Raw genomic sequence first — 27,548 nt, 5'->3', positions numbered from 1 at the left:
GTAATTTATTAATTAATTAACAGATAATATTTCTACAAAAGCACTGCTAATTAAATTAAAAGTAATAAATATTAGACATATAAATACAAATAAATAATTAAATATAAATTTTCATTATAAATAATGTCCTTTCATTATATATATTTGGTTTAAATAAGATTTTGTTCATTCCTTCTCTCATTAATTGCTCAAAATAACCTGGATAATTTATATTTTAACTGAATTTAAATATTTGTAATATTTATTTAAAACTTTAATTTATTTACTGTTTTACTTTTAAAAGTTCAACAAAGTAAATATTTTTCAATATCTAATTATTATTTTAATAATTCCTAAATTCTTCTAAAAAAATTTTTATTAACTAAAACCGTTAATAGACTTTTGTAAAGTTAAATATCTATGATTTGAGTTGTTAAAATTTACTAAGTTATAAAAAATGAAAAAATATATGAAGAAATTTTAGTGTTGTCTTTTATGTTTCCACCCTAATTAAAATTTAATTTGATAATAAATGTAAGCTAAATCTTTTTTGAATCAATACTTAAAGAATTTGCTTTAGAATAAAAGCTTTTATTCTAATATTAAAGATTTTAAAATATAATTTGCACTTTTTAATGTTATTTATTGCTAAAATTTTGTTATTAATATTAATAAATATTTCCATAATTTCTATCTTTAATAATATCAATGTAAAATTTGAAAATAAAAATCTAATTCAACAGCTTTAAGAAATATCTTTATTTTATCTGATAATAAAATTATTAATTAACAGTAAATAGATCATCCCATAATTAAATAAGTTAAAATTATAAAAATTTATTAACATAGTAGATAAAAGTATCTTATATAAAGCTTTTAGAGTTTTTTTAATTTAAATATTAATCAAAATAAAATTAAAAAAATTAATTCAAAATCAAATTAATTAGTTCGGCAAATAAGTAAATTATCTATTTAAAAATAATCAAACTTTATTTTAAAAACTAAATTTTTTGAAAAGCCAAATATTCTTTTTTCTATGGATTTTGTAAGGTTAGCTTACTAAAAGAATTTAATAGCTATAAAAAGATTATATATGATTATATATTTATGAAAACGGAATAATTAATAAATGTAAAAACTTTGTTTTTTAATAAAAACTCTACGCTTCAATTTTAAATGCCAGCGTATTATCTTCTTATCTTCATAATTTCTTCAAAGTGTTGACTTGTTTTAAAAATTATAAAATATTAATTTAAAAATTATTTTAATAAATTAATTACTCTGTTAGCTTTTATATTCTAGCTTATCCTTTTGATCTTTCACTTTAATAGATTTTTTCTGCTTTTTATTTTTCTTTGGGATCTTATATTTCTTACAACATCTTTTCTCTCTTGTATTCATTGTCTTATTCTTCTTCTAATAGTCTAAGCATTTCTACATTTTACTTTTACTTAAGCTCAGATATGATTTTGTTAACTTCTTTCTCTGAAGCATCATTAGGGACTGAAACAGGCTTGATTGAAGTCTAAACTTTTTTGTCCCTTGTAGATTCAATCAGCTCTAATTTAGAATTATTATTTTAAATTAAATTTATTAATCTAATTAAAATACTTCTTTTCTTGTTTTAAGGTGATTCTGTCACGCTTTTATTGGGATAAGTTTTATTTAAATTATCAATTGAGCCTGAAAATAGTACACTACCAGTAGAACTTTTAAACTCATTTATTATGTCATTAGGATTCATCTTATTAAATTAAAAAATAAAAGTTATAAATTAAACTCAAAATGTGATAAAATTACTTTTCCTAATTTAACTTTTTCCATTTTTATAGCAATTAGTTTTTTTTATTTTTCAATTTCCTATCTCATAAACTGCCTTTAAAGTAGCAATTAGCTTCTTTCATCCCTGTTAAATGAATAAAAAAATGTTAAATTTAAAATTGTTTATAAAGAATGTACTATATAGAAGTAGCTCTGAGCATTTTGTCATTGATTTTTTCCATTAAAACCATCTTTTAATAATTATGTTAACGCTAAATTCTATCAACAGTGTCTCTTCTATCAAATCTCTTAAGATTATCATTATTTATTTTATCCATTAATTCTTCTTAACGCTTTTGTTAAATCTTAGTAACATTTTCTTCTTTTTGATTTAGTTTGTTCATATAGTTTTATGTTTTTTCAAATAGGAGATGATTATTTAGTTCCTTTACTTAAATTCTTTTTTATTATTTTTCCTACTCTTCTATTTTTTTTTTCTGGTTTTCTTCTTCAGCAATTTTATCAAGTTCTGCTTTTCTCTCTTCAGCTTCTTATATTTTGTATAAGTAGCTCATCTTCTTTTCCTCTTCTAACTTCCTCATTTTCTCCTATATAATTAAATAGGAAATTAATTATTAATAAGTAGGTAAATACTTATTTATAACTATAATATAATTTATACAAGAACTTCAGCAATTTGTTCCTAGTGCTTTTATGCTTGTAATTTATTTTCTTCTATTCTTTTTTGTCTTTCTTCTTCAAATTATAATCTCTTTTATTCATTGAGCATTTCTTTCTTCATAAACTCATCTTTTATTTTTTAGAGTTCCTGCTCACTTTTATCTTTAGCTGCTTTAAGTTTTCTTTCCTAAGATAGTCTCTTTTGTTCAGCTTATTCAGCTCTAACTCTATTTTTTTCTTCTAATACCTTGTTTTTATAAGGATTTAATTTTTAAAAATTGAATAACAGTAAATAATAAATAAAATTACTTTTTTTCTTATTTCATTTTTTTATTCCATTTATTATTTCTTTGATAAAATTAAACTTTATTAGGCTTCAAATTTCTCTTCAACACTTTTTTTGAATTCTTCTTGTTTTATTTTTCTCTCTTCTTCTTTTTTTAATAATAACTACTAATGTTCTTTCTTTTTTTACTCTTCTTACTACTATCTTTCTAAGTCCCTTTATTCCATTTCTATTTCTTTCTCTCTTAAACGTTGCTATTCAGCTTCATTTCTAATTTATCTTTCAAGCTCCATTTATTTTCTAATTTCTTCTTACTTTTTTATTGTTTAAATTATATTTTCTTATCATTTTAATAATAAAATCTTAACCTTTTTGCGTTTTTCTTAAAGTTCTCTTTATCTTTGCTGTTCCCTCTCTTAATCAATTCTCATTTTTTCTTCATTTTATTATCTGATTTCTTACATTTTTATTTCGTAGTCCATCATTTATTCTATTTCTTTTTGCTATATTTATAATTAGGTTTAATAAATAATTAGAAAGTATAACTAACTACATTAAAGCTACATTAAATAATTTTATTTATTCATTTTTTAATCTATAAAAACAAAACAAAAATATAGCTTACTTGTCTAAATCTAATTTTTTCGAGCTATTTCTTTTCTCTTTCTATTAATGAAGAGTTCCCCTGCTTAGAGCCATGGAATTTCGAACCAGTCATTCCTGTGTACTGAATTTTTATATTTTATAATAAACTTTGTAACTTAATTTGAATAGCATTCAGTAGATTAATTTCAATATTAAATTTGAATAAAAGTAAACAAATACTTTAGCATTTCCTAACTCATCAAATATAATTAATCCCTATTTTTCTTGCTCTTTAATTAAAGTCCTTTCTTCTTTTGCAAGCTAAAGCTTAACCTTTCTTTTCTCTTCATAGTAAGCAAGCTTTTATTCTAAATGCTTTTTATCTTTAATTTTGTCAGGAAAGTAAACTTTCATATCTTCTAATGTTTTTATGATAAGATCTTCAGGGTTTATACCTTAGCGACGACATGCTTCCAATGAACGTGGACTGTTCAATATTGGGTATTTACTAGAATTCTAATTAAAGTTATCTAAATTCAAATTTTCTACCTATTTAATTAACAATTTGATATCATTTATACTAATAATTGTAAATTAAAATCAAATGATATTCGGCAGGATATGAATTCAATTATGTTGAAATATGCTGATAATTTAATCTATTTACTTTGTTTTACATAGAATAAATTTTGTTATTGTTAGGCTATTAAAAATTGAGGAATTTCTTTGAAATTGATGCTAAATATTTATTATTTTCTTGTAGAATTAATTAGAGTATTTATCTCTCAAACCTTTATCAATAATTATTAGATTTATTTACTATTTCTTTTAATATAAAATAAAACTGCATGCATCAAATAACACTTTTAATCAATCAATTAATATTAATATTCTTTTAACATGGAAGATATTACTCAAATCGAATATTTTAGTTAAATAGAATAAAATTTGTTATTATAAATTTTTTTGAAAAATGATTATCTGTTTTTTTTATTTATTTGAAGTAAATCAATCAATTAATAAAAAATATAAATTTTACATATTTTATCAAAAATAATAAATATTCTTTTTAGCTGTATTATTATTGTTTATTAAAAATCAGAACCAATCAAAATAAAAAATAAATAAGCTAAATATCTTGCTTATTTCTTTCTTTCTTTAATTGTATTTTAATTTTTATTAAATTTAGAGAAAATTTAGTTGTATTTTTATAATTATATTTTGCAAAAATTTAATTAAAAATTGAAATTACAAATAAAAATTATGAAAAATCATTTATTGAAGCAGCTATTTGGGATAAAATATCCTATTATATAGGCACCTATGGCAGGTGGAATAACTAACCCTAATTTAGTAAGTTCTGTTTGCAACTCTGATGCTTTAGGTTTTCTTGCCTCTGGTTATGTCTCAGCTTCAGTTTTAGAAAAATAAATAATTGAAACAAAATAAAAAACTAAATAACCTTTTGGAATCAATATTTTTTTATCTTAAACTATCCAAAACTTACAAGCAAAAAAATAATCAACCTTAATTAACCTTGAGATGTAAGCTGGTTTGTAAAATTCATAAAAATAAATTAATGTTTCATTAAATGAGGAAATTGAGCAAAAAATTGAGCTTGCTGTTAGGTATTGTATTCCAATTATCAGCTTTACGTTTGGGATACCTGATTAAAAGCTTGTTTAATATATGCACTCAAAAGGTATTCATGTAATTGGTACAGCTACTAATATCTAAGAAGCCTTGGAGATTGAGAGGGCTAATCTAGATTCTGTTGTCTTATAAGGGAGTGAAGCTGGTGGACACAGAGGTTCTTTCATAATTTAAGATTAATCAGATGAAGTAGGGCTCATGAGTTTACTATAAGTTGCAAAGTAAAAGCTTAAAATACCTTATTTTGCTGCAGGTGGTATTGCTACTGGGGAAGGGTTACTGTCATGCAGAATTCTTGGAGCTTAAGCAGCTTTTATAGGCACTGCATTTTTAGTGTCTCAGGAGAGTAGTGCTTCTAGAGCCTACAAAGATGCCTTATTAAGGTCACAAGGAAAGTAAACAGTAATCACTGAAGTAATTTCTGGGAAAAAAGCAAGAGGTGTAAAAAATCAGTTAATAGAATAAATGAATAAAAGTGCTTCTATGGGAGAACCAATACAACCATACCCTATACAAAACGCTTTGTCGAAAGATATTAGAGCATATAGTAATTAAGCTGGAAATTCTGAATATTTATCATTATGGAGTGGCTAATCTCTAGAATGCATTCAAGAAAAATCAGTCACAGATATTTTATAAAAAATAATTAAAGAATATGAAGAATCTCTCTAGAATATTTAAAATTTAAGCTTATAGTGACCAGTTACTTGTTTAAAATTTATTAATTTAAGAAATCTCTTTCGAATGAACATAAATTGGAAAAGAAAAAAATTATTAATAAATTTTCTTTTTATTTTAAAGGAAAATTTGTCAAATATTTTTTAATTTATTTAGGTATTCTATTTTTTTTAATTAGAAGAAAATAATTAAGAAAAAGTATTAGAATAATTACTGTTTAATTTATGTTTGAAATTAATATACTTCAAACAAAAAACTCTAAGCTTTAGAAATATTAATTTTTAATTTTATAAAATAAAATTATTTCCTTTCTGGATTTTTATCTTTATTGATTTTTTTGTTTTTTATTTTTCTATTTCATAAAATAGAAATTAATAATTATTAAATATTTTGAATTAAAAAAAAATAATTAAATTATTACAAAATTTCTATATATATAGACTTAAGAATAATTAATCAAACTCATTTACCAATCAAATTTTCTTATAATTCTAATATAATTTTTTATAAAACCTTATCAAACTTACTAAATGAATGTTCTTTCTCTAAAAAGAGAGTATATTAAGAAGATTTCATTTTTTTAACTGAAAATAAAATATCTAAAATAAGTGTAAGATAATTTATTTATCAAAAATGATCTGTCATTTTTAAGTAAAGAAAAGAGTAATTAAAAATTATCTAAATTTTTTGCTGAATTTAGAGAGAGAAAAAATATTATAAAGAAGGATATCAAAAAATAAGCAACATTTACTCATTAGTACACACAAAAAAAATTTTTTAATATTTAAAATAAGTTCTCATACTAAATGCTAATAATTATATGGGATAATAAAACAGAGGAGCTGTAGTTCAAAAGGCTGCTAAAATTGAAATTTATATAAAATTTAAAAATTATTGATAGATATTTAAATGAAAATTAATTATTTTTTTTGAATAATTTACACTATTAATTTAATATATTTACAGGTAACCTCTTTTTCAACAAAATTATTTTACAAAAATTAAATAAAATTGATAAACTGTTAAAAATTTTTATTATTTTGATGATGAACATTTCTTAATGATTCGATTTATTAATTTTTAAATAAATACTTAATTAATTTTTTTTGAAATAAAATAATTATTTTGAAAAGATTTTTTGTGAATTAAATATATTTTAAATAATAGTTGAAATTTATAAAAAATTAAATATTACATTTATTATAAATTAAAAATTTTTGAAGCATGAACAATTATAATAATTTAATAATTAATAAAAGCTTATTTGAAAAAATTAAAATAAATATTTATAATTTTTAACTTTAAATAAAATATTTTGTTTTTATCATTAAGAATTTTGATGTGCTTAATTCTCATGCTAGTTATTTTAGTGTTTTTCACCTTCAGATTCCTATTGTTAATATTATTAAGTATCACTCTCAATTTATTTCTTTTATTCTTAAACTTATTCATTTATTTACACAGATTATTACTCACTTTTTTTCTCTTAATCGCTTAATTTTACTTAATCAACTGAGTTCCCAAAATTATGATTTCTCTTTGACAATACTTTCTTTTAAAAAATCATTTCATATTTTTTAATTTGCTTTGTATATGGTGATTCTATAAGCAGGTGTTTTAGATTTAAAGATAAATTAGGACCTATCTTATCTATTTAGTATTATTTATTAAGAGTTAATTAATTATATTACGTTTTAACACAATATGTAGTTTCTAATTAATTTAATTTACTTTTTTTTTTATTATTAATTGGTGGTAGTTTTAGTTAATCTTGCTTTTAATTGCTTTCTTATTTGAGAGGTTCTTTTTTTGGTGAATATGCTGGAGTTATCATATCTACTCCTTCTGTTTTTAATTTTATAGTACTTTTAAAAATATCCTATGGCTTTTAATGCTTGTTGATAAGAGAGTCATTTCTATAAAAGTTAAAGATTGACGATTTATTATTTTTCAAATATGGGGATTGTTCTACTTTAGGTGATAATCCTTAAGAATGCTTAGTGCTATTCTAAGTATTTTTTAAAAATAAATGAATTTGATTTTTTTTAGTGAGAACTATTGCTAAGATTAAATCTACCTGACCTAAATTTAAGCTTGTTGTTAGCTAACTGTTAGGAACTGAGATAAATCTTCTGAACTCTGAAATGCTATCTAAAAAATGATATAGCTGAAAAAGTGATAAATTTGAAAGAATTAATATACCTTTATTTTAAATAGCTCTCAAATTATAAGAAAACTAAGAAAGTTGCTTTTTCTCTTTTAAGTATTAAGATAATTCTTCCTTTAAAAACTGTTTATTCTGCATACTCTTATCATGCTACATTCTAAAATATGAATGAATTGAAAATTATTCTGAAATTATTAATTGTTAATACTTTTTATAAATATTGCTAGCAGATATAAGTTTTATTAGTTTTTATTAATTTTAATTATCATTTAATTAATATTTTTTCCCTTATAAAACAAAAATAGAATTAACTTCACTTAAAAAATTTATTTATTCATCAATTAATTTCAAAATTAAAATAAAGCTAGATATGTATTTATCTACCACAAAAATTGTCGGCTTAATTTATTTAAGCTTTAAGCAGGCAATATAGATCATAAAATTCATAAATTTCTTTCCAAATAAAGAAAATTTGATTATTTATAGGCTAAGTTTTGAAGAAAAGAAAAGGTTTTAATTTGAAGGATATTTATTCTTTCATTCTTTTAGAATATCATTTAATTTATAAAATTAACAATACTTGATAGAATAATTATAGAAATTCAATGGAAAAATAAAGTACTTGTATTGAATTCAGATTACTTACGTAGAGTAGTTGATTTTAATTATCTAGATCATTCTGATTATTAATGAATATTTTAATTTAAATTAATAATTTTAAAGAATTCATATCGTAATTTAATCAGATATAAGCTTTAATATGCGAAACAATTTGTTAAATTAGGAATATTTCTGATTTCAAAAATTATATCAATCTTCAATATAGTAAATAATAGGAACACTTTATACTTATTATAGTAAGCAAAATGGAATCAAGAGTTTTAGACTAAAAAGTGCATTACTTTGAGCATCTGTCTGTCGAAAAGTTTGAAGAGTAATTAGAAAAATTAGATTTTAATTTACTTTTTAAAGATGCAATTATGAAATAATAATAAATCAAAAAATGAGAAATTGATCAAAAAATTTATTATAAAATAGGTATTTTAGAGGCGCTTACCATTATGTGGTGAATATAGTATTTGATAGAGTTTTAAGCTTAGTTAAATTAAGATATTTCAAAGATGAAATACTATTAATCTCTGAATCGCTACTTTAATCCTACTATTTATTTGTTCACGATTCAACTTATGCAGAATTTTTTTTTGACTTAAAAAGGTTTACTCTTGATGGAGAAAGTCCATCTAAAAAATCTAAAATATTTGCAGTTTTAATTTAGACATTAGTGCCATACATAAAAGCAAAGCTAGATAGGATATTTAACGACATTAAAGCAAAATTAGCTAACCATGATATATTGAGTAAAAAATAGGAGATATTTAGATAAGCATATCCTACATTAGTTACGATATTTCGTGCAATAAATATAATTTTGAATGCAAAATATCTTCTCAATCCTCAATCAAAGTTTTACAACTTAGATTATTACTTGGTTAAAAACAATCTCAGCAGAAAGCCTCCTTAAAATTAATAATAAAGTAATTCTTAAAGTTCTTTTGGAAACTTTGCAGATTTCATGAGGAGATACTCAATTTTTATGCTATACTTGGGATTACAAGGATTCGATTGGTATTTTAGGTCTTCACAATAAAGAGGATAATAAAATGCTAAAAATATTAGTTACAATGAAAGTATTCCTCCTCCTATTTAATTATCTGCTTAATAGCAAAGAGCTTCTTAATAATCATAAAACTTCTGTATTTTATGTAAAGGAAAATTGAGAAATCCAAGCGTATTAAACTCTTCAGGATATGTATTCTGCTATAGTTGTATAACAGAGTTTGTTAAAAATAATAAAAAATGTCCTGTTACTAATATAAAAAGTGATTAAAATATGGTCATAAAGCTGTTTATATAAAATTGATTGATTAATTGATTCAATTCTTTCGTATTTTTATCTTATAAGATATTTTATTATCAAATAAAACATAATCAAACTCTTTAGCCATCAATCAGAATTAGATGTAAACTATTTATTTTAATATTTAATCTAATAAAAATAAATAAATTATTTTTCACATTTGGTTGGTTTTGGTGAAAAATATTACATTGTAAATTTAATAAAGTTTTTTCATGTGTGTTTAGTTTACAAAAACTTTTAGGTAAATCGTAATTTACAATCCATATTATTTGTTTACTTATATAATCAATTAATTAATCAATTTATTGATAACTCTGTTGTATTTTCACAAACATACTAACCAAGTTATTATTTAATTATTTTAGAAATAAATTTCATGCAAAAAGAAAGATTTCTTTGTCCAAAAAAATAATGGGCAATAATTGCTGCTTTAGCATGAAATATAGAATAGAAAATGGAGAAAAAAGGGAAATATTATTAGTTTAATAATAATCTATAGTGGATGATAAACAAATAGATCTAAATGATAGCAATCCATAATTGACAAACAAAGAACATCCTTCTAGTTAATCAAGTTCTGTATAAAATAGCTCAAGAGCATATAAAAAAAATGATATGAATACTACTTAAAATACGACTACTGATCAAAAATCTACCTAAGCCTGTCCCTAAAGTGGAGAAGTAAATTAAGGCTTCAATTAAAAAAAAGCATCCCCTCCTATTGAGAATGAAAACTAGTTTTATTCACAGGATAAACATTTGATTAGACCAGACTTTCATGTGTTTAATGAAATTTTTTAAAAACAAGCAAGCAAACCTTTATCAGCTTCCGAAAAATAAATATAAATGGAAAAAAAATTAACTATGCTAGAAAACTATATAAATGATTAGTAGCAACCTGAATATAATTTCATGCTAGTACAGCAATAACCATCTATAACAAATTAATTTAATTGCGAAAAAGATGTAGACGACAAATCTATAAAATAAGATTTACCAAATGCAACACCATATTATAAAACTATAGAGTCTTAGTATTTTGATAAGTTTTCTTTTGATGCTTTTTTGAAGGTTATAGATTAAATGTAATAAAATTCTTTGAAAGATGGTTCAACATAATCTCTGAGTACTTCCATTAATTAATTGAATACTATAAATTATGATAAGTTAATCAAAACATATGATAATGGAGATGTTTATATTGGTAATTTAAATGAAAATAATCAAAGAGAAGGCCATGGAAAGTTGCTAGGCTAAAATGGTATATACTATGAGGGAGAATGGGGTAATGACAAATATGATGGTAAGGGTACTTTAATTGAATTTGAAAAAAGTTGCGTAAAGGGAAATTTTAGAAATGGTCTACCTCATGGTAACTGCTTACAAATAAAACTAATCAAAAAGCCGTAAAAAAATTTCTAATCCTCTACTAATATTTAATCAGATTAATTACAAAAAAAAATTAAAAGTCTAACAAAATTTTTTTTAATATGTTATTAATTAAATGAGTATAATTGCTTTTTTAATATTCTTGTTATTTTAATAAACTTCTACTTTTTAGGGCAACAAAAAATATTTAATATTTCATAATTTTTAAAATTTAGAAAAGAGTACAAGAAAAGAGAAACCAACGACCTTGATTTTGACGAGTGGTCTAAAAAAAATTCCTTGCTTACAATAAATAGTGAATTTCAGAGTTTTTTAATTGTAAAGTATAAAGGAGAATTTTATAATGGACTTAAGTAAGGTAATGGTGAATTAGTCATAGAAAAAGTTTTGAGATATGTTGGAGGATTTGCAAACGATAAATTTGAAGGATATGGAATATGTGTCTATACAAATGGAAACATTTATGAAGGGTAATGGGTCAATGATAAAAGAGAAGGCAAAGGATCTGAAATATGGAAAAGTGGCAAACAGTATTAAGGTAAATAGTTAACTATTTTAATTTACTTTCTATTATATTTAAATAATACTTTGATTATTTCTGCTTATAATTTATTTAAGTTAAACTAATAAATTTTATATTATTATTGCGATTTATAAAAAATAAATTAAAATTATTAATTAAGTTATCAATTTATTGCTCTTATTTTATAAACAAATTTAAGTTGCAAATATGTTTTGAATAACAAACTTATCAAATTAAATTATTTATTTTTATGTAATCTAGGTGAATATATGAATGATTAATTTCATGGTTATGGTTAATTAGTAAATGAGAAAGAAGAAATTTATGAAGGTTATTGGTACAAAGGAGAAATGGAAGGTCAGGGAATATTAACTAAACCAAACAAAAATCCTATATATGGTCAGTGGTAAAATGGTACTCTAGTGTCATGTATTCCATTATGAATATTTAATGAACTTAAACTATAAATAAAAATAAGTTAAATAAGATTAATGCACATACATACATTCTTTTTGATTAAAAAACATTAAAACAAACTTAATAACTATAATCAAAATAACAAATACTTTGAAACATTAATTATTTATAAATATACCTATAAAATTTAATATAATAAATAATACATCATAGACTCTCCTCTCTCTGTTGATCTTCAAACTACAAATTACATTAAGCAACTATTTAATAAATTTAAATTACGTTTTCCTTAGAATTATCACTCTGTTTATTAGCAAATCTAAAATAAAACTTCAAAAAATAATAAATTATAAAATAGTTTGGCATTATATATATATAAATATTTTCGTTATGCATTTAACTATATAAAATATAAAGGTATTCCTGTTGTTTATTAGCTTTTAGGAAACTTTGAAATTTATGAAATCTTTTATTTGGCAAACTATTTAATAAAAACTTTAAATTATTTTTTTAATTGATTAAATTAATTAACATTTTAGTTATGTACTTTTCTTCATATATTTATTATGTTGAATACTGATTTTTTTATTAGTAAATAAGTAGTAAATTCAAAAATGTATAACAATTAATTTTTCAATTTATGATTTACATAAATCAAAAAAAGCAAGAGAAAAAGATAGAATACATACATAATAGTTAAGAGTTAATAATTAATTAATAAATCAAATTAAAAGTAATTATCTTGATTGTCAGTAAATAAGAAATATCAATAAGGCATTAAAGTGATTAGCTAAATATAATTTTAATAAGTATTCATTAATGTATAACAGTAACAGCAGCTCAACTAACGCTAACAACGTGGATAGTGATAACAATAATGTATTAAAGATTTTAAATCATTTAAAATAAAAAAAACAACTTAAATATTTCTATCCTTTATGTAATAACCTTAAAATTATAATAGCATAGGGCTAAAAGTTTAGAAGAAAATAGCCAAGGCGAGGAAAGTATTGAAAATAAGCAGCCTTCTACAGAATAAGCTATGGGAAAAAGCTCTTATAAAAATTTTATCATGTAAGAATTAATATTTTTTTGAAATGCTTAATAATAAATTTTTACAATTAAATTAATTCTAAATGAAAATTTACTCATTTAATTATTATCATTTAAAAAGACATAAGAATCATAACAATCTCTATAGACAGAAATTGCCAATGCAAAATAACTTTTATGTATAAAAGGAATCTCATATGAGCAATGCTCGTCCCTCTACTGGACCACCTGGAACAAGAAACCCTTATCAAATGTATAAAATGAATTTTACAGAAAAATAGCCATTTATAAATCATAAATATTCTTATATTAAACAGTAAGAAATCTGGTGGGATTAAATAAGAACCTGATATATTCAAGCAAAATTATTAAGCCTATGATAAAGTAACTATTTTGATTTGAAAGTTTTGGAAATAGATTATAATAAATGCTTTAATAAAAATTTGAAATATTATGTTGCTGGTTTGTTAATTTGTTAGTTTGGAGTTACAACTTTCTTTGATTATAATACTTACTCTACAAATAAATCTAAATTATAAGACAAGCAAGCAAGAAAGCAAATAAACAAACAGGATATTTATTTTTACTATAAAATATTAAATAGGAAAAGCTATTTGAAGAGCTTACAAATGCTAAATAGATAATAAACGAAACCAAAGCAGAAAATGCTAACTTGAAAACAAAATGTTTAAATATGGAAAAATAAATATAAAAGTATGAGAAAATAATTGAAGAATTACACCATAGCGGAAGATCTATCAATTAAAATTCCCGCTTTAGTGCTGATGTAATTATTGAATTAGAAAAAAAACTTATTATTTGAACCAAGTTTTAGAATTTAGTGTTTGATTCAGTAAAATCAAATATTATATTTAAAATTTGGTATTTTGTATCCTAATTATTATGCCAATTGCGAATACTGATTATTTTATATTTAAAAATAGAGCTTCCTTTATGTTAATCTTAAGAAGCAAGTAAAAGAACTTACCTAAGAAATTAAGTTTAAAAATTAAGAAATAGAAACAATGAAAAAAAACATCAAATATACAACTTTTTAGGAGTTAGAAGTAATCTATTATAAGTTACCATACTTTAATAAATTCATATTTAATAAATGTAAAAATCAGATTGAAAAGAAGCAATTTGGTGAAGAAACTCTTCGCTTGAGAAAAATTCTAGATGACATGGTATTAGAGTAGAAACAAAGAGGTAACTAAGATTAAAAAGTGCAAGAACTTGAAGAAAAGTGCTATGTTTTGAAAAATCTTGTAGAAACAATAAGGAAAGATAACACTGAATTAGTCTAAACAATTAAGCTTCTTGAATAAAAGAACTAAACATTAGATTTAGCTACATAAAATTATAACAAAGATGCTAAAAATTACTAAAAAGATTTATCTTAGACTAAAAAAATGCTCAAGGACAAAGAGTAAGAACTTTTTAAGCTCAGATAAGAACAATAAAATATGAAAAAGTAAATGTAGTTGTAGCAATCACAGTAAACAACTTCACCAGCAACTGCAACTCAATTCACTAGAAATGCACCAAAACAAAATTTAGGAAATATAGAGTAATTTATAATAAAAAATATGAAATAATAGCTTTAATTATTTAATAAAAATAACAACAGAAAGCTAGTTTAAGAAAAGATTAAACTGCAAAGAGATTTGCAAGAAGCTTAAAGAAAAATATAAGAACAGGATTCTAAAATTAGAAGAATGTCAAAGCAAAGAGGTGATCAAGGTAACTAAAGCAGCAACACAACTATTTCACCTTCAGGAAAAAATATGAAAAAAAGAATTTCTTTTAAACAAATATCAGAGGTTGCTTATTAAATTCGTTTTAGACTATTTAACAGAGGTCTTGCTTATGAAGAAATCCACAAAGTATTTATTTATTTATTTGTTTAGTTTTAGAGAAAATAAATAAATTAAATTTTTAAAATTATATTTCTAGATAATTGTTCCTGAAAATTTGTAAAGCAAAGGATAAGCCTCCTATCAAGATATTATCAATGTCTTATAAAAGTATAATCAAATTATTTATTTATTGGTTTAGTTAAAATAATTTTTATACAATATTAGCGAGCCTTTTAATGTCAAAGACTAGCAAGATTTGAATAACTTGTCTAGATTCTTGGTTGAGGCTGATGTGGAAACTGATGATATTTAATACAATAAAAATAAACTTTGCAACACTGATATTATAAAAGATGCTTTTATCAGCTTCATATAATAGTATGATTTGCAAAAGATTCATTAAAACAGAGAAACATTTGAGAATGAAATTTATGAAGTAATATATAAATTATTTATTATTTTTTAGGTTATATTTATGTTTATTTTTGACTTAGATTCTTAGAATACAAGGTGAACTAATTAAAAAAGGATTGTAAGATGTTTCTAAAGATGGCAAGCATATTGGATTTTAGGATATCGATTAAGTTTTCTAATAATTAGGCATAGAAATATCTTTTGAAGCTATGGATTTGATCATTTCTCATCTTTTCTAATAGGCCGGAGAAGATTTAAACAACTTAAATATTAAGGATTTGTTTGAACACTTCTATATTAATAGATTGTCTAAGGATAGTAAAGATAGAACTTCTACAATTGAAGAAAAAGAACATGAAGAGAGTTATGATTAAGATTATGAAGAGTTTGAAAATAACTTTGAAGACGACGATCATGTTGTAGAAAACTCTAATAAAAAAAAGAATAAATCATCCTAAAAAGAAAAGTCAGAGAAATCTCCTTAAAAATAGAAAAATGTTAATAATGATGAAGCAAGAAAATAAATGAATTCTCAGCAAGGCTCAAGAAATAAAACACCTCAATAAAAGTAATTTTTTTCAAATATAAATTAATTGATAAATATTTAACCAATTAAATCTTTTAGTGCTGAATAAGCTGGTGGATAAACAGCTATGCAGAAACTGAAAAAGGAGAAGGAAGAAAATGATAAGGTTAAAAAGGAGAAGGAAGATTAAGATAAACTCAAAAAAGAAAAAGAAGAATAACTTAAAGCTTAACAGAAAAAGGAGAAGGAAGATTAAGATAAGCTCAAAAAAGAAAAAGAAGAATAACTTAAAGCTTAACAGAAAAAGGAAAAAGAAGGATAAGAATTGGCAGCTAAGTAAAAGAAAGAAGAATAAGAACGTTTAAATAAGTAAAAAGAAGAGTAAGCTAAGCTAGAAGCTGAAAAGAAGAAAAAGGAGTAAGAAGAAATAGCTAAATAATAAAAGTTGTAAGAAGAGCAATAAAAGAAAAAGAGAGAAGAGGAGTAACTTAAGAAAAAATAAGAGGAAGAAAAGGCTAGAATGGAAGCTGAAAAAAAGTAAAAGGAATAAGAAGAGGAAGAAGCAAAAAGAAAAAAGGCTGAAGAAGAATAACTTAAAAAGAAGAAACTTGAGGAAGAGTAAGCATTAAAAGAAAAGAAGAAAAGAGAAGAAGAGGAAAAGCTTAAAGAGCAGTAAGAAAAATAGAAAAAAGAGCATGAGCTTCAGCTTAAAAAATAAAAAGAGGAAGAAGAATAAAAGGAAAAATAAAGATTAGAAGAAGAAAGAAAAAGAGCAGCTTAGAAGGAAGAGGAAGAAAGGAAGAAATAGCAAGCTAAGTTAGAAGAGGAAAAGAGGGCTGCAGCTATTAAGCTAGAGTAAGAATAAAAGTAGGCTTAAGCTTAAAAAGAAGAATATGAAAATGAATATGATGATGATTTTGATGGTGAATAAAGCAAAATTAAACCTGCAGCAGTTAATTAGAATGCAGAATAAAAAGGAAAGAAAAATTCTCAAGTAGAAGAGGAATATGAATTAGAGTTTGATGATAACAAGGTAGATGAAAAAGCAAACAATAAGTAAGCTGCTCATAAATAAGAGCAACAAGTCATAGAATATGATTAAGAATAAAAATAAGCTGCTGTTAAAATTTAGTAATCTTATAAAAATAAATAGTAATTCTTAGCTGGTAAAGAAGAAGCTAAAAAAATATTGGAAGAGTAAAAGAAGAAAAAAGAAGATTACCTTAAACAAAAATAAGCTAATCAACAAAAAGAATAACAACAAAATTAATAAAAATAGCAAGAATAAGATGAAGCTGCTAGAAAAATTTAAGAATCAATGAAAAAGAAGTAAGAGCAGTAAAAGAGTAAGGAAGAAGGTAAAAAGATCTTAGAAGAGTAAAAGAAAATTAAAGAACAACATCTTTAACAGAAATAATAAGAAGAGTAAAAAAAGTAATAATAGCAGTAATAAGATGAAGCTGCAAGAAAAATTTAAGAATCAATGAAAAAGAAGTAAGAATAATTAAAGAGTAAGGAAGAGGGTAAAAAAATATTAGAAGAGTAAAAAAAGATAAAAGATTAACACATTTAACAGAAGTAATAAGCATAGTAACAATAATAAAATAACGAGCCACAACATGAAGATAAGGAGTTGAAAGATTCTCAGCTCAAGAATATCAATTCAAAAGTTTAGCAAAACAAATTGAAAGAAGAATAGTAAAATTTATATTTAAATATGATGTGACATTTAATTTTAAAAAAATGCTTATAAAATAATATATTAGATATGATGAAGAATTTGAGATAGATAGTGAAATGGATGAAGAGAAATTAGAATAACAAGAAAACGTAAACTTATCTAAGGATCTTGTTGTAATTAAAATTTTTTTGTCAGTATTAAATCAAAATTAATAAATATTAAATAAATATTTAGGAAGATAAAATAGACCATAACGACGTTTCTAATGCAGACATAGATGTTTGAATTTTTACCTAAAAAGATGTTTAAAAAATAACTTAATATAATAGTTATACATTAATTAAATTATTTTAATTTATTCAATTAAACATGCATAATTGTTGATCTTTTTACAAAGCTTTACAAATTTATTTTCAAATCAAATCTACTTCATAAATTTGAAGCTAAAATTTAATTTATTTATTTATTTATTTATTTTATTTTTGCACTTGTTCATGTAAAAGAGGCATCAAACTAAATTAATTTAAATCTAATCAGCAATTTTAAAAGAGCTAACTATATTTATTTCTATTTTACAAATATTTTGCATTAATATAATATTTTGTAAATAAATCGTTCTTTATTTATATACTCTTTATAATAAATACTGTAATTTATTCCCCTTTAAGATTGACCATGAAAATCCAATAAATATCAAAAATATTTTTAATTTTATAAAAAATATTCAATGTCTCTAAGTTTTCCATTTTTTTTTATCAAAGTAAACGCTCATTTGATAAAATATTTTAAGTAATTCCTTATTTAATTAATTTAAATAAATAACTATTTTTATTTTGCATTTTTATCTCATAAAAAATACATTTTTTTATAAAATATAAGTTAATACTAATTTAAATAATAACTTGATTTATATGATTTTATGAAATATTTATAAATGCTTCCATAATTATATTACCTAATAAGATTAAATTACATTTATTTTCTATAATATATTTTAAAAAATTATTTAAAAATGTATCCATTCATTTTAAAACAGTACAAAGTTATGAAAAATACTAATTATTATTAATCGTGCTTTTAGTTGTTCAAATTTTTTTGTTCAATTAAAAATTAATTCCTCTCAAAGCAAAGCTATTTTGTTTATTAAAATGAAACTATTAAATTATTATTTTAAAAACTAATAAATTTTTAAGAATTTATTTAATGAAATTATTTTTGTGATTTAAAAAAATTAATGAATTTCATGAAAATATTTTAATTTAAAAGATGATTTTTTAAAATATTAAAATCAAAGATTTAGTTCAGAATTTAATTTCTTTATGAAATAGGTCGCTAACTAAAAAATATGCCAATATAAAAAAGTTAAATTATTTTAATTAATAAAATTAACATAAGGATATAAAAAAATTAATTTAATTGCAAATCTATTGCATGAAATAGATATAGTTTACTAAAATTTAGAAATGATATATTATTACAATCACATTTAATATAATTTTTATATAATTACACAACTGTTTGTTTATTGTTGATATTTATTTATCTTTTCAATCTTTCTTTTTAAGCTTTTCTGTAATCATTTCTTCTAATTTAACTATATCAGCTGCAAACTTATTGATACCATCACTTAACTTTTCAACAGCCATAGCATCACCTAAAATTTTTTATTATTCATAAAAATTATTTGTTAAGAATTTAAATAAAAAATTAATTACCGTTATGGAGCCATCTGTAGGCCTTTTCATCAAGGGTAATCTTTTCAATATCCTATTCAGCAGCACTTTCAGGACTGAGTTTACGTTCAACATGCTTTTCTGCTTTACCTAATTCTTCTAATAATGCAGGAGAAATGGTCATCTTATCACAACCAGCTAGTTCAATGATTTCACCAGTATTTCTGAAAGAAGCAGCCTTTTTTATTATTGTTATTAATTTATTAAAGTAAAACTTAAAATTTGATTAAATAATTAAATTACCATAACAACGGTCTTATATCCGTGTTTCTTATAGTAATTGTAAATTTGGGTAACACTCTTGACGCCAGGATCCTTTTCATTGGTGTAATCAGTAGTGGGATTCTTGGATTTATAGTAATCTAAAATACGGCCTACGAAGGGAGAAATCAAATAAACTCCAGCTTCAGCACAAGCAACAGCTTGGGCAAATGAGAAGAGTAAAGTCAAGTTGCAGTTAATTTTATCTTTCTTTAAAGCCTTAGCAGCCTTAATACCTTCCCAAGTAGAAGCAATCTTAATTAAGATTCTGTCCTTAGAAATACCTGCATCTTCGTACATCTTGACGATTCTCTTAGCCTATTAATAATAAATAAATAGTTAAGATATTATTAAAAAAATTATCTGTTTAATTGGTGAAATAAAATTCCCTCCCAGATTTACAAAACTTAGTGATTTAAATTTTTTTAATAGTTTTCTCTTTTTGGGAAAATAATACCCATCCCTCAATTAGTTAATAAATCTTCTTATAAAAAAAAGATTATTTCAATAAATAAAACAAATCTTTATTTCTTTGTTTATTCTTGTTTATTTAAAATAGGGGTTTATCTTTAAAGCCTATTATTATTTTCTAACAAAATTATTCTCATTTTAAGATAAATTCTTTCATAACTCTTTAAATAGTCAATTACCTTTATAGGTCGCATTTTATCTTTTTAATATTGTATTTATTTCTAGAAAACTATTTTTTTTTACTTTCTTATAAATTATCTTATTACTACTCTTGCTATGAATAGCTCAAAAATCAATTTTAACATAAAATATATTTAAAAAATATGTACTCTTTAGATAGTGCCATGTTCATCGAAGGATAGACGAGCATCAACCTCTGAAGAAACCAAACCAGGGACTATTTTTAAGATTTCAATACCGAAGTTAACACAAACTTTATCGCAAACAAGCTAGACGATTTGGGTCTTTTATTCTTCAGTAAGAGCTTCAAAATCGAAGTTCTTTTCTTCTTCAACTTCCTTTTCATCTTCTTCATCTTTCTTTTTGCTTTTACGTGCAGAAGTACGAGATTTAGGAGGAGCATTGAACTATTTGAAGTTGCTCTTACCCCATTCTACAGCATCATCAATAAGCTTTTGATATTCAGCCTATTTAGCAGCATTTAAAATAAGAGAGGGATTAGTAGTAGCATCTTCAGGTGTGAATTGAGAAATCAACTTGAAATCGCCAGTATCAGCAACGATAGTGGTGAACTGTTTTAGTAGAAATAAAAATTTAAAAACTCAAATTAAAAAAGAATGCTTTATTATGTACTATCTTGAATGTAGTAATAAACTAACTCCAAGATATATTTATATGATTAAAATGAAAGTTCACTTACTTCCTTTAATTATTCTAAAACGTTATCGCTCTTCTTGACCTTCTTAGTAGGTTCTTGACCATCAACTTCAGGATGTTCAGGCTTTTCGTGATTTGACATTTTTAAGAAACTTTTATATTACAAAATCAATTAATTAATTTAATTAAAATTTTGATATATAATTTGAGAGACTCTTTTGATTAAATATAGATCTTTGTTTCTTTATAAATTAACAAGTGACTAACTAATTAACTAACACTCAAACAAAATTATATGTCAATCTGAATGCAAAATAATATCATATCGCATGATACATACATAAAAACAAGCATATCATAATAAATAATTCCTTATTATGAATAGGAGTAGTTAGCAAACATAAAAAGTGAATTATTAATCCATCTTTCTTTGCCAAAATTATATTTATTTTACAATTATTTCATGCATAAAATTTAGTAATATCAAATTTTTAATAAATCTTATGATAATTAATTTCGTAATACTAGCTCTAAAATTAGAAACATATTACTAACTATCTCTGTATATTAGTTTTAGTTTTCATTTCCTTCCTATCTATTTGGTACTTTAAATACTACTTCTAAAAAAGAATTTATCTAACATTAGCTTTTGTGTTTAGGAACATATTTGATAATTAGTAATTTCTATTTTTTTTAAATATATAATAAATTTGGTAAAAATAAAATAAATATTTTAATTTATTAGGATCTATTTTTCTACCTACGAAAATCCAGCAATTATTTAAAATATCTAATATAAATATAGAGCAAAAAATAATTTGCATTCATAACTCTTTATTTGTTTTCTAACTAATAAGATACAAACTATAAAAAATTAATTAATTGATAAATCGTATCTTTTAATTTTTATATAAAAAAAGAAAAAGCTTAAAAAATTTATTAATTAACTATGAGCTAAGTTTAAAATAGAAATATTTAAGATAAAGGTGCTTCTACTTAAAACTATGAGAAGCTAAGAACTTCAGAGCTTTAAGTTGATATTGATTAGTATAAAGATTAATAAAAAGAAAATTCTAAATTTAGCGAATATCTTAGTAATCTAAATTTTAAGCAGCACTTTATTTTATTTTACATCTTTAGGTTAATAAATTGCTCCTTAATCAACAATTCATGGGCAGCTGATGAATATTGGTAGTCAGCAGAAGTTGCCCATAGAAATGTTTTCGGATATGGAAATCTCACTTGGGAATGGTAAATTGAGAAACCTATTAGATCTCCAGTTATTATGCTTATGGTTTAAATGCTTTACAGTTTGTTAAAGGTTCTAAACTTGGATACCCCTGATTTGGTTGCTTATTCACCTATGTTAATTAGTGCCTTTATAGCTTCTATATATGATTTTTACCTTATTAAATTAGTTCAAATTTGTCTAGGAAAGAAATTTGTTCTTCCTTGCTTGATAATTAATTAAACTCTTTGGTTCAATTTGATTGGAATGCCTAGATTACTTGCTAATTCTTTAGAAACGTGTCTATTGGTTGTTTCTTTTTACTACTACCAATCTTCAATTTTAAATAAAAGTTCTTACGATGATTATATTTCCAGAGTTGTTGTTATCATTAACTTTGTAACAAAACCTACATCTATTATTCCTTTCATTTTTATTTGGCCTATAACACTATTGACTATGTAAGGAAATTTAAAAAAGAAATTTAACTACTTAGTCTTAAATATTTTTACTGTCATTCTAATGATAGCATTTTCCATTTTATTAGATTCTCTCTATTATCAAAAGTTAACATGGACTGCTTACAACTTTTTTGAATTTAATATCCTAAACAAGCTCAGTAATTTGTACGGAACTTAAGATCCATTCTTTTATTTGTGGGCTGTTATCCCTAAATACTATCATGCATCTCTTCCACTAATATTTTATGGACTCATAAAATATTACTAGCATGTTAAAAAAAGTTAAAATAGCTACTTTATTATTTATTCCTTCTTTGTTTTACTTGCTCTTTACAGTAAAATTGATCATAAAGAAGATAGATTTATACTTCCATGCAACATTGGTTTAACTATTTTTGTAGTTACAGCATACACTTATTTACCTTTCTCTAAAATAAAAAAATTGCTACTGGCCATTTTTATTTTAGTAAACATAATTCTTTTTGTTTACGAAGGTCAAAATAATTAAGCTGCAGGTTTCAAAGTTATGAACTATTTAAGAAATCAAGGAGATAAAGTAAAATCTATCTATATGTTTACAACTTGTAATTAAACACCATTTTATTGCTATTTGCATAAAAATATTCCTATGCATTATCCTGAATGCCATGCTCTCGAAAGAGTAAAGGGTGAATATGATAATTTAACACTCTTTAAATAGCCCGAGAACTTTATAACTGAAAGACTTAATCAGTATGATCCTTCACATTTAATAGTATTGAGTTACTTCTTAGAAATCCCTTCAGTAAACTAGATATTTTAAGAAAGAGGCTATTAAGAAGAATACAGATAATTCCATGAAAGAAATGTAGGCATTCCTATCGGAGAAGTTTATGACAAAGATTTAGTAGTTATGTCAAAAAAAATACTAAAGCTTTGAGATTCCTCTATTAAGTTCTTAATTGAATAGATTAAATTAATATTGTCATTTTTAAATAAATTTAAAAAAGTATTTTTTATAAAAATTAATTTATCATTTGAACAGTTTTTTTTGAATTAAATATAAATCATAAAATAATCATTTCTATTAAAAAAATATGCATGTATGTATTTATGTTAAAATATATTTTTTATCTGATTTATACAAAAATACATTTATATAATTTAATCTACAATAAAAGCAAATTAAGTTGGTTTTAAAATTCAATCAACATTTCTATCATTCATTTTTAGATTTAAGACTCTTTAAGCTCAATCTATTAAATACTATTAAAGTAACAAAGAAAATTAAAAAGGCTCCAAATATCAATAATGGTTTCTTGATCAAATTAATAGTACTTAATTTATAATGTACCTAATATAAATAGTTAAAAAATAAATTAAATTTTGAAGAATTAATTAATGAATTACATAGAAATATTGATTATGGAAATCAATAACATTTTTCTTTTTGAATACGAGAGTAGGACGGCCATTAGTGTCAAGATAAGAGAAGGTGTTTTCAGTATATTAACTATCAACAGAAAAAGGAAGCTCTGATTTTATATCAGTAGCACCCTCTGGAAGGATTACTCTTAATTCGTAATCTTGAGCAAGCAAATCGTTAAAAGGTATAGAAAAGAGTTGTCTAAGGACGAATCCACCGTTACCGTCAGTGTGAAGATATCTGGTAGTATTCAAGTTATATCCAAGATTCCAAGCACTCTTCCACCCACCAACTACTGGATATCTAGGCATAATATTAAGCTTAACGACTTTTTCTTATTTCTTTTTAAATATTGATTTCACTTGAGAGTTTAATCGATAAAAAAAATTACATCTCTAAATCCGTTTGAGGTTGATATGTTTCCTATGACATCTCTATACCATACTCCTGTAGCATGATAGGGAAGCTCAGCAGAGAGAGACTTCAGAGCGTGTTTTCCACTTGAAGGATTGTATTTATTGTAATCAACACGACCAAATTCTCCCTTTAAATAAGCTCCTTCGTTCACTAAATTATAAGAACTATCAACTGCAATATTTCCCCAATGAGAAACCTGGGTTTATTCATAAGTTGTTTAAATAAATTTTAAAATAATCTCAATTAAAAGATAACCTCAATAGATTTAGTGGCCTTTGTGAGGTAGATAAGAGGTGTTGTATTTTCAGAATGGATTTCAATAGGATAAGAACTAAAAGCTTAAATTTCAGAAAATTCACCATATTTAATACCACCCTTTCTAAGCTTTAATGCTTTTTCATTTTCGGTGTGAGAACTATTTAATATTATATATTGATTATTTTATTGTTGATTACATTTTAAATTTTCTTTAGCAATTCAAAAGCATTTATTTGAAATAAAAAAAAAATCTTTTTTTTGATAAAAATTGATGATTAAATAAATATCTTTTATTATTTTAAAACATTTGAAAGAGATAATTTTATGATCTATAAATATCTTTTAAATAAATAAACAAGAGACACCAAATAGTATACTAAAGTAATTCTCTAGTTGCATTCTTTCTTTTGTATTTTTATTTTTTTAAAGGTTTATTTAGTGTTAGGAAGCAGCTATTGCCTTCCATACTAAATAATAAAGCAATATTGCAAATATATTTATTAAATTTTTACATGATGTTGCTGGTTTTGTAAACAGTGTATTAAGTTTTTACAAAATAAGGTGTGTAAATATAAGCATTGTCTTTAAATAATATCTTTTAATCTTCATTAATTCTAATTTCTCTTGGATAAGGAACTTATCTGTTAACAAATTTCTCTTCTAAAGTAATGGTAGCTGAATTTTAAGGGGCAATTGGACGTTCTAATTCGAAACGTATAAAAGTAGTATTGTATTGGTGTCTCATAGCAAAGTCTTCTTAAAGATTTCCACCAACTTCTCTTTGATCAGAATATCTGATAACAACAAGAATGGTATTTTAGATTTAATCAACTGGCAAAGCATAATAAAAACTGTTAACTGGAGTTTTTCCTTTATTGAATACTTTCAATTTAATAGTGGAAGTGACATATCTTTAAGTCAAATCAATTTCTCTATTTGCACTCTCAATAACAACATCTGCAACGTCTTGCTAATTAATTGAGAGACCCAACTAAAGAAGGGTTGCTAAAATAAAACAAATTGCTAATAAATTTTTCATTAATTGCTAGTTTTTATTTATAAAACCTAGTTTTTTTCAATACTTTAACTAGACCTTTTTATCAAATTAAATGATTATTATCTTTTTTTATTTTATGCAAATTAATTCCTTTTTTGATGCTTTCAATTATTGTAAGATATATCAAAAGCGTGTGCAAAAGACAGACTTTTATCTGAATCTTATTAATATTACTTGTATTTCTTTTTTCTTAACATTTTAGTATATTTTTCATTATCATTTCTATATCTTCATTTATTTTCTTTCAATTATGAAATCTTAACAACAATATCATAAGATTTATAATTTCAACTATCTAATATGCTTATTCATATGCGCATCTAAATAAATTGAATGTGCTTATCATCACTTATAATTTTTGATAAATTTGCTTAAATTTTCAATTTTTAATAATAAAATCTAAAATATTTTATCTTTGAATTTTTTTTTAATAATTAAATTTATTTATTTTTCACAAATAAAACTTTATTTTAATGATTAATTTAACAAAATATTTTAGTGTTATTTGAAATATCAAAATATTTTAATTCACAAAAATCATTTAAAATAAACTAAGAAATAAATAAAATTTTTATAGATAATAAAAATTAGTAGATTAGTTTTTAAAATAGAAAATCCTTTTGATAAATCCATCAGATTTAATTTAATGTATTAAAAATAATTTGAACTATTAATTATCATAATCAAATAAACACTTTTGATTTAACTTAGAAAATTATCTTTAATTCATAATCTCACCAAAAAAAATTCATATTTTATAGTATAGTTTAGGACAAAGATGCAGTCATTGACTGGATAAAACCTCTCCTATAAAACTATTTAATCAAAACAAAAATTAAAATTAGAGTTGTATCTTTTGTTGAAGGAGCTATGAGGTATGCTCTTTATTCCTATGACACCTTTTAAAACAAAAATTAGTTGCTAAGCTAAACAAAAACAAATATTTAATATTATCGAGCTGTATAAAAACTAATGATAAAAGATTTAGAAATTAAATTCATTTTTTAGTATATTATAAATGCTTTTGATTATAGAATTTCTGAACATGTTTAGTCAGTCAACAGAAAATTTAAGTGATTAAATAAAACTAGATTTAATATGGATATGCTACATTAAATTCTTTTATTTTAAATGAATTTTTTTAATTAGAATTTAATTAAATGAAAGCCTCAAAAAGTTATTTATTTCTTATTGATTATAACTTTTAAATAATAATATTTATTGAAATAGCTTGAAATATTTATGCTCATTCAAAAATCTTAGTTTTATATAATAAATATCAATATTAGATAGTTTATTTAATATGCTATTTATGATACATTTATCTGAATATGTTTATTTTTATGTATGCTGTATTTTTTATTTTATTTTTTTTATAATTTGAATTTAATTAATTTATTATGCTTTAGGTTGATAATTCTTTTATTAAGATTTTATTTTGTGTATTTATTAAATTTAAAATTGTATGGAATGGATTTTTTAAATATTTATTTTGAGCTGTTTATTAATTAGTAAAAATATGAGCTATTTAAAAGTAAAATTAAGAGAGCTTTGCTATGTCTTTAAAATTAGTTTATTTAAAAAAAAATGGTTTGAGTTTGGTTTAGAGAAATTATTTTGATGCGCCTCGTGATTGTGTTTGCAATCGTATTGAAATAGTATATTTTCATTTATAGAGATTTTTCAGATGTAAAAAACTTAAATGTTAATTGGATGCAAAGATGATCAGCTCTTTATAAATTTGTATTAAAAACTATAAGAGCTCACAAAAATAGGATCTTTAAGTTTCAACATAAGTATCTAAATGTTTTTAAACTTTAAAGATTATCTATCTTTGTATGGATGATCAT

The 27,548-nt window shown here is 22.9% G+C and overlaps 10 protein-coding genes across 10 annotated transcripts; 5 read left to right on the top strand and 5 right to left on the bottom strand. All coding sequences in view use genetic code 6, as the record gives it.

Moving 5' to 3' along the window:
* Nucleotides 1–1,180: 1,180 nt before the first annotated feature.
* On the bottom strand, nt 1,181–3,971 carry TTHERM_00044960 (spindle pole protein, putative; the record flags this gene model as incomplete). Its single annotated transcript, XM_001014590.3, has 10 exons — nt 1,181–1,539; nt 1,591–1,723; nt 1,780–1,885; nt 1,939–2,348; nt 2,423–2,668; nt 2,731–3,021; nt 3,076–3,210; nt 3,333–3,434; nt 3,533–3,841; nt 3,960–3,971. 10 exons carry the CDS (start codon nt 3,969–3,971, stop codon nt 1,181–1,183), a joined length of 2,103 nt encoding a protein of 700 aa, XP_001014590.3.
* A 584-nt stretch (nt 3,972–4,555) lies between these two features.
* Nucleotides 4,556–5,644, top strand: TTHERM_000043960 (2-nitropropane dioxygenase; the record flags this gene model as incomplete). The annotated part of the gene is made up of 1 exon (XM_012797366.1): nt 4,556–5,644. The coding sequence occupies one exon, from the start codon at nt 4,556–4,558 to the stop codon at nt 5,642–5,644; it is 1,089 nt and encodes a 362-aa protein (XP_012652820.1).
* Nucleotides 5,645–6,947: 1,303 nt separating this feature from the next.
* On the bottom strand, nt 6,948–8,057 carry TTHERM_00043950 (hypothetical protein; the record flags this gene model as incomplete). The annotated part of the gene is made up of 4 exons (XM_001014588.2): nt 7,826–8,057; nt 7,701–7,774; nt 7,355–7,631; nt 6,948–7,273 (listed from the first exon to the last, which is right to left on the bottom strand). The coding sequence occupies exons 1-4, from the start codon at nt 7,944–7,946 to the stop codon at nt 6,948–6,950; spliced, it is 798 nt and encodes a 265-aa protein (XP_001014588.2). The 5' UTR covers nt 7,947–8,057.
* Nucleotides 8,058–8,656: 599 nt separating this feature from the next.
* TTHERM_00043940 (Pex2/Pex12 amino terminal region family protein) lies at nt 8,657–9,711 on the top strand (the record flags this gene model as incomplete). Its single annotated transcript, XM_001014587.1, has 2 exons — nt 8,657–8,724; nt 8,829–9,711. The coding sequence occupies 2 exons, from the start codon at nt 8,657–8,659 to the stop codon at nt 9,709–9,711; spliced, it is 951 nt and encodes a 316-aa protein (XP_001014587.1).
* Nucleotides 9,712–10,119: 408 nt separating this feature from the next.
* TTHERM_00043930 (MORN motif protein) lies at nt 10,120–12,063 on the top strand (the record flags this gene model as incomplete). The annotated part of the gene is made up of 3 exons (XM_001014586.1): nt 10,120–11,114; nt 11,313–11,635; nt 11,882–12,063. The coding sequence occupies 3 exons, from the start codon at nt 10,120–10,122 to the stop codon at nt 12,061–12,063; spliced, it is 1,500 nt and encodes a 499-aa protein (XP_001014586.1).
* A 793-nt stretch (nt 12,064–12,856) lies between these two features.
* Nucleotides 12,857–17,855, top strand: TTHERM_00043920 (hypothetical protein; the record flags this gene model as incomplete). Its single annotated transcript, XM_001014585.2, has 14 exons — nt 12,857–12,916; nt 13,002–13,111; nt 13,212–13,343; nt 13,408–13,474; nt 13,695–13,877; nt 14,035–14,157; nt 14,218–14,660; nt 14,721–14,976; nt 15,047–15,117; nt 15,175–15,385; nt 15,444–15,931; nt 15,989–17,587; nt 17,656–17,743; nt 17,805–17,855. 14 exons carry the CDS (start codon nt 12,857–12,859, stop codon nt 17,853–17,855), a joined length of 3,882 nt encoding a protein of 1,293 aa, XP_001014585.2.
* A 1,262-nt stretch (nt 17,856–19,117) lies between these two features.
* TTHERM_00043910 (transaldolase) lies at nt 19,118–21,014 on the bottom strand (the record flags this gene model as incomplete). Its single annotated transcript, XM_001014584.3, has 5 exons — nt 19,118–19,224; nt 19,286–19,481; nt 19,547–19,882; nt 20,365–20,787; nt 20,916–21,014. The coding sequence occupies 5 exons, from the start codon at nt 21,012–21,014 to the stop codon at nt 19,118–19,120; spliced, it is 1,161 nt and encodes a 386-aa protein (XP_001014584.1).
* Nucleotides 21,015–21,821: 807 nt separating this feature from the next.
* Nucleotides 21,822–23,480, top strand: TTHERM_00043900 (plasmid maintenance protein; the record flags this gene model as incomplete). The annotated part of the gene is made up of 1 exon (XM_001014583.1): nt 21,822–23,480. The coding sequence occupies one exon, from the start codon at nt 21,822–21,824 to the stop codon at nt 23,478–23,480; it is 1,659 nt and encodes a 552-aa protein (XP_001014583.1).
* Nucleotides 23,481–23,759: 279 nt separating this feature from the next.
* Nucleotides 23,760–25,680, bottom strand: TTHERM_00043890 (ribophorin I; the record flags this gene model as incomplete). The annotated part of the gene is made up of 5 exons (XM_001014582.3): nt 23,760–23,894; nt 23,951–24,307; nt 24,358–24,579; nt 24,639–24,798; nt 25,154–25,680. 5 exons carry the CDS (start codon nt 25,678–25,680, stop codon nt 23,760–23,762), a joined length of 1,401 nt encoding a protein of 466 aa, XP_001014582.1.
* Nucleotides 25,681–26,948: 1,268 nt separating this feature from the next.
* Nucleotides 26,949–27,368, bottom strand: TTHERM_000043889 (hypothetical protein; the record flags this gene model as incomplete). The annotated part of the gene is made up of 1 exon (XM_012797365.1): nt 26,949–27,368. One exon carries the CDS (start codon nt 27,366–27,368, stop codon nt 26,949–26,951), a length of 420 nt encoding a protein of 139 aa, XP_012652819.1.
* Between the last annotated feature and the right edge of the window lie 180 nt (nt 27,369–27,548).

Source organism: Tetrahymena thermophila (assembly GCF_000189635.1).
Source record: "Tetrahymena thermophila SB210 genomic scaffold scf_8254659, whole genome shotgun sequence".
In the NCBI taxonomy this organism is placed as follows: domain Eukaryota; phylum Ciliophora; class Oligohymenophorea; order Hymenostomatida; family Tetrahymenidae; genus Tetrahymena; species Tetrahymena thermophila.
Note: the sequence above shows the minus strand (reverse complement) of the source record. Positions and strands in the feature narration are given on the sequence as shown.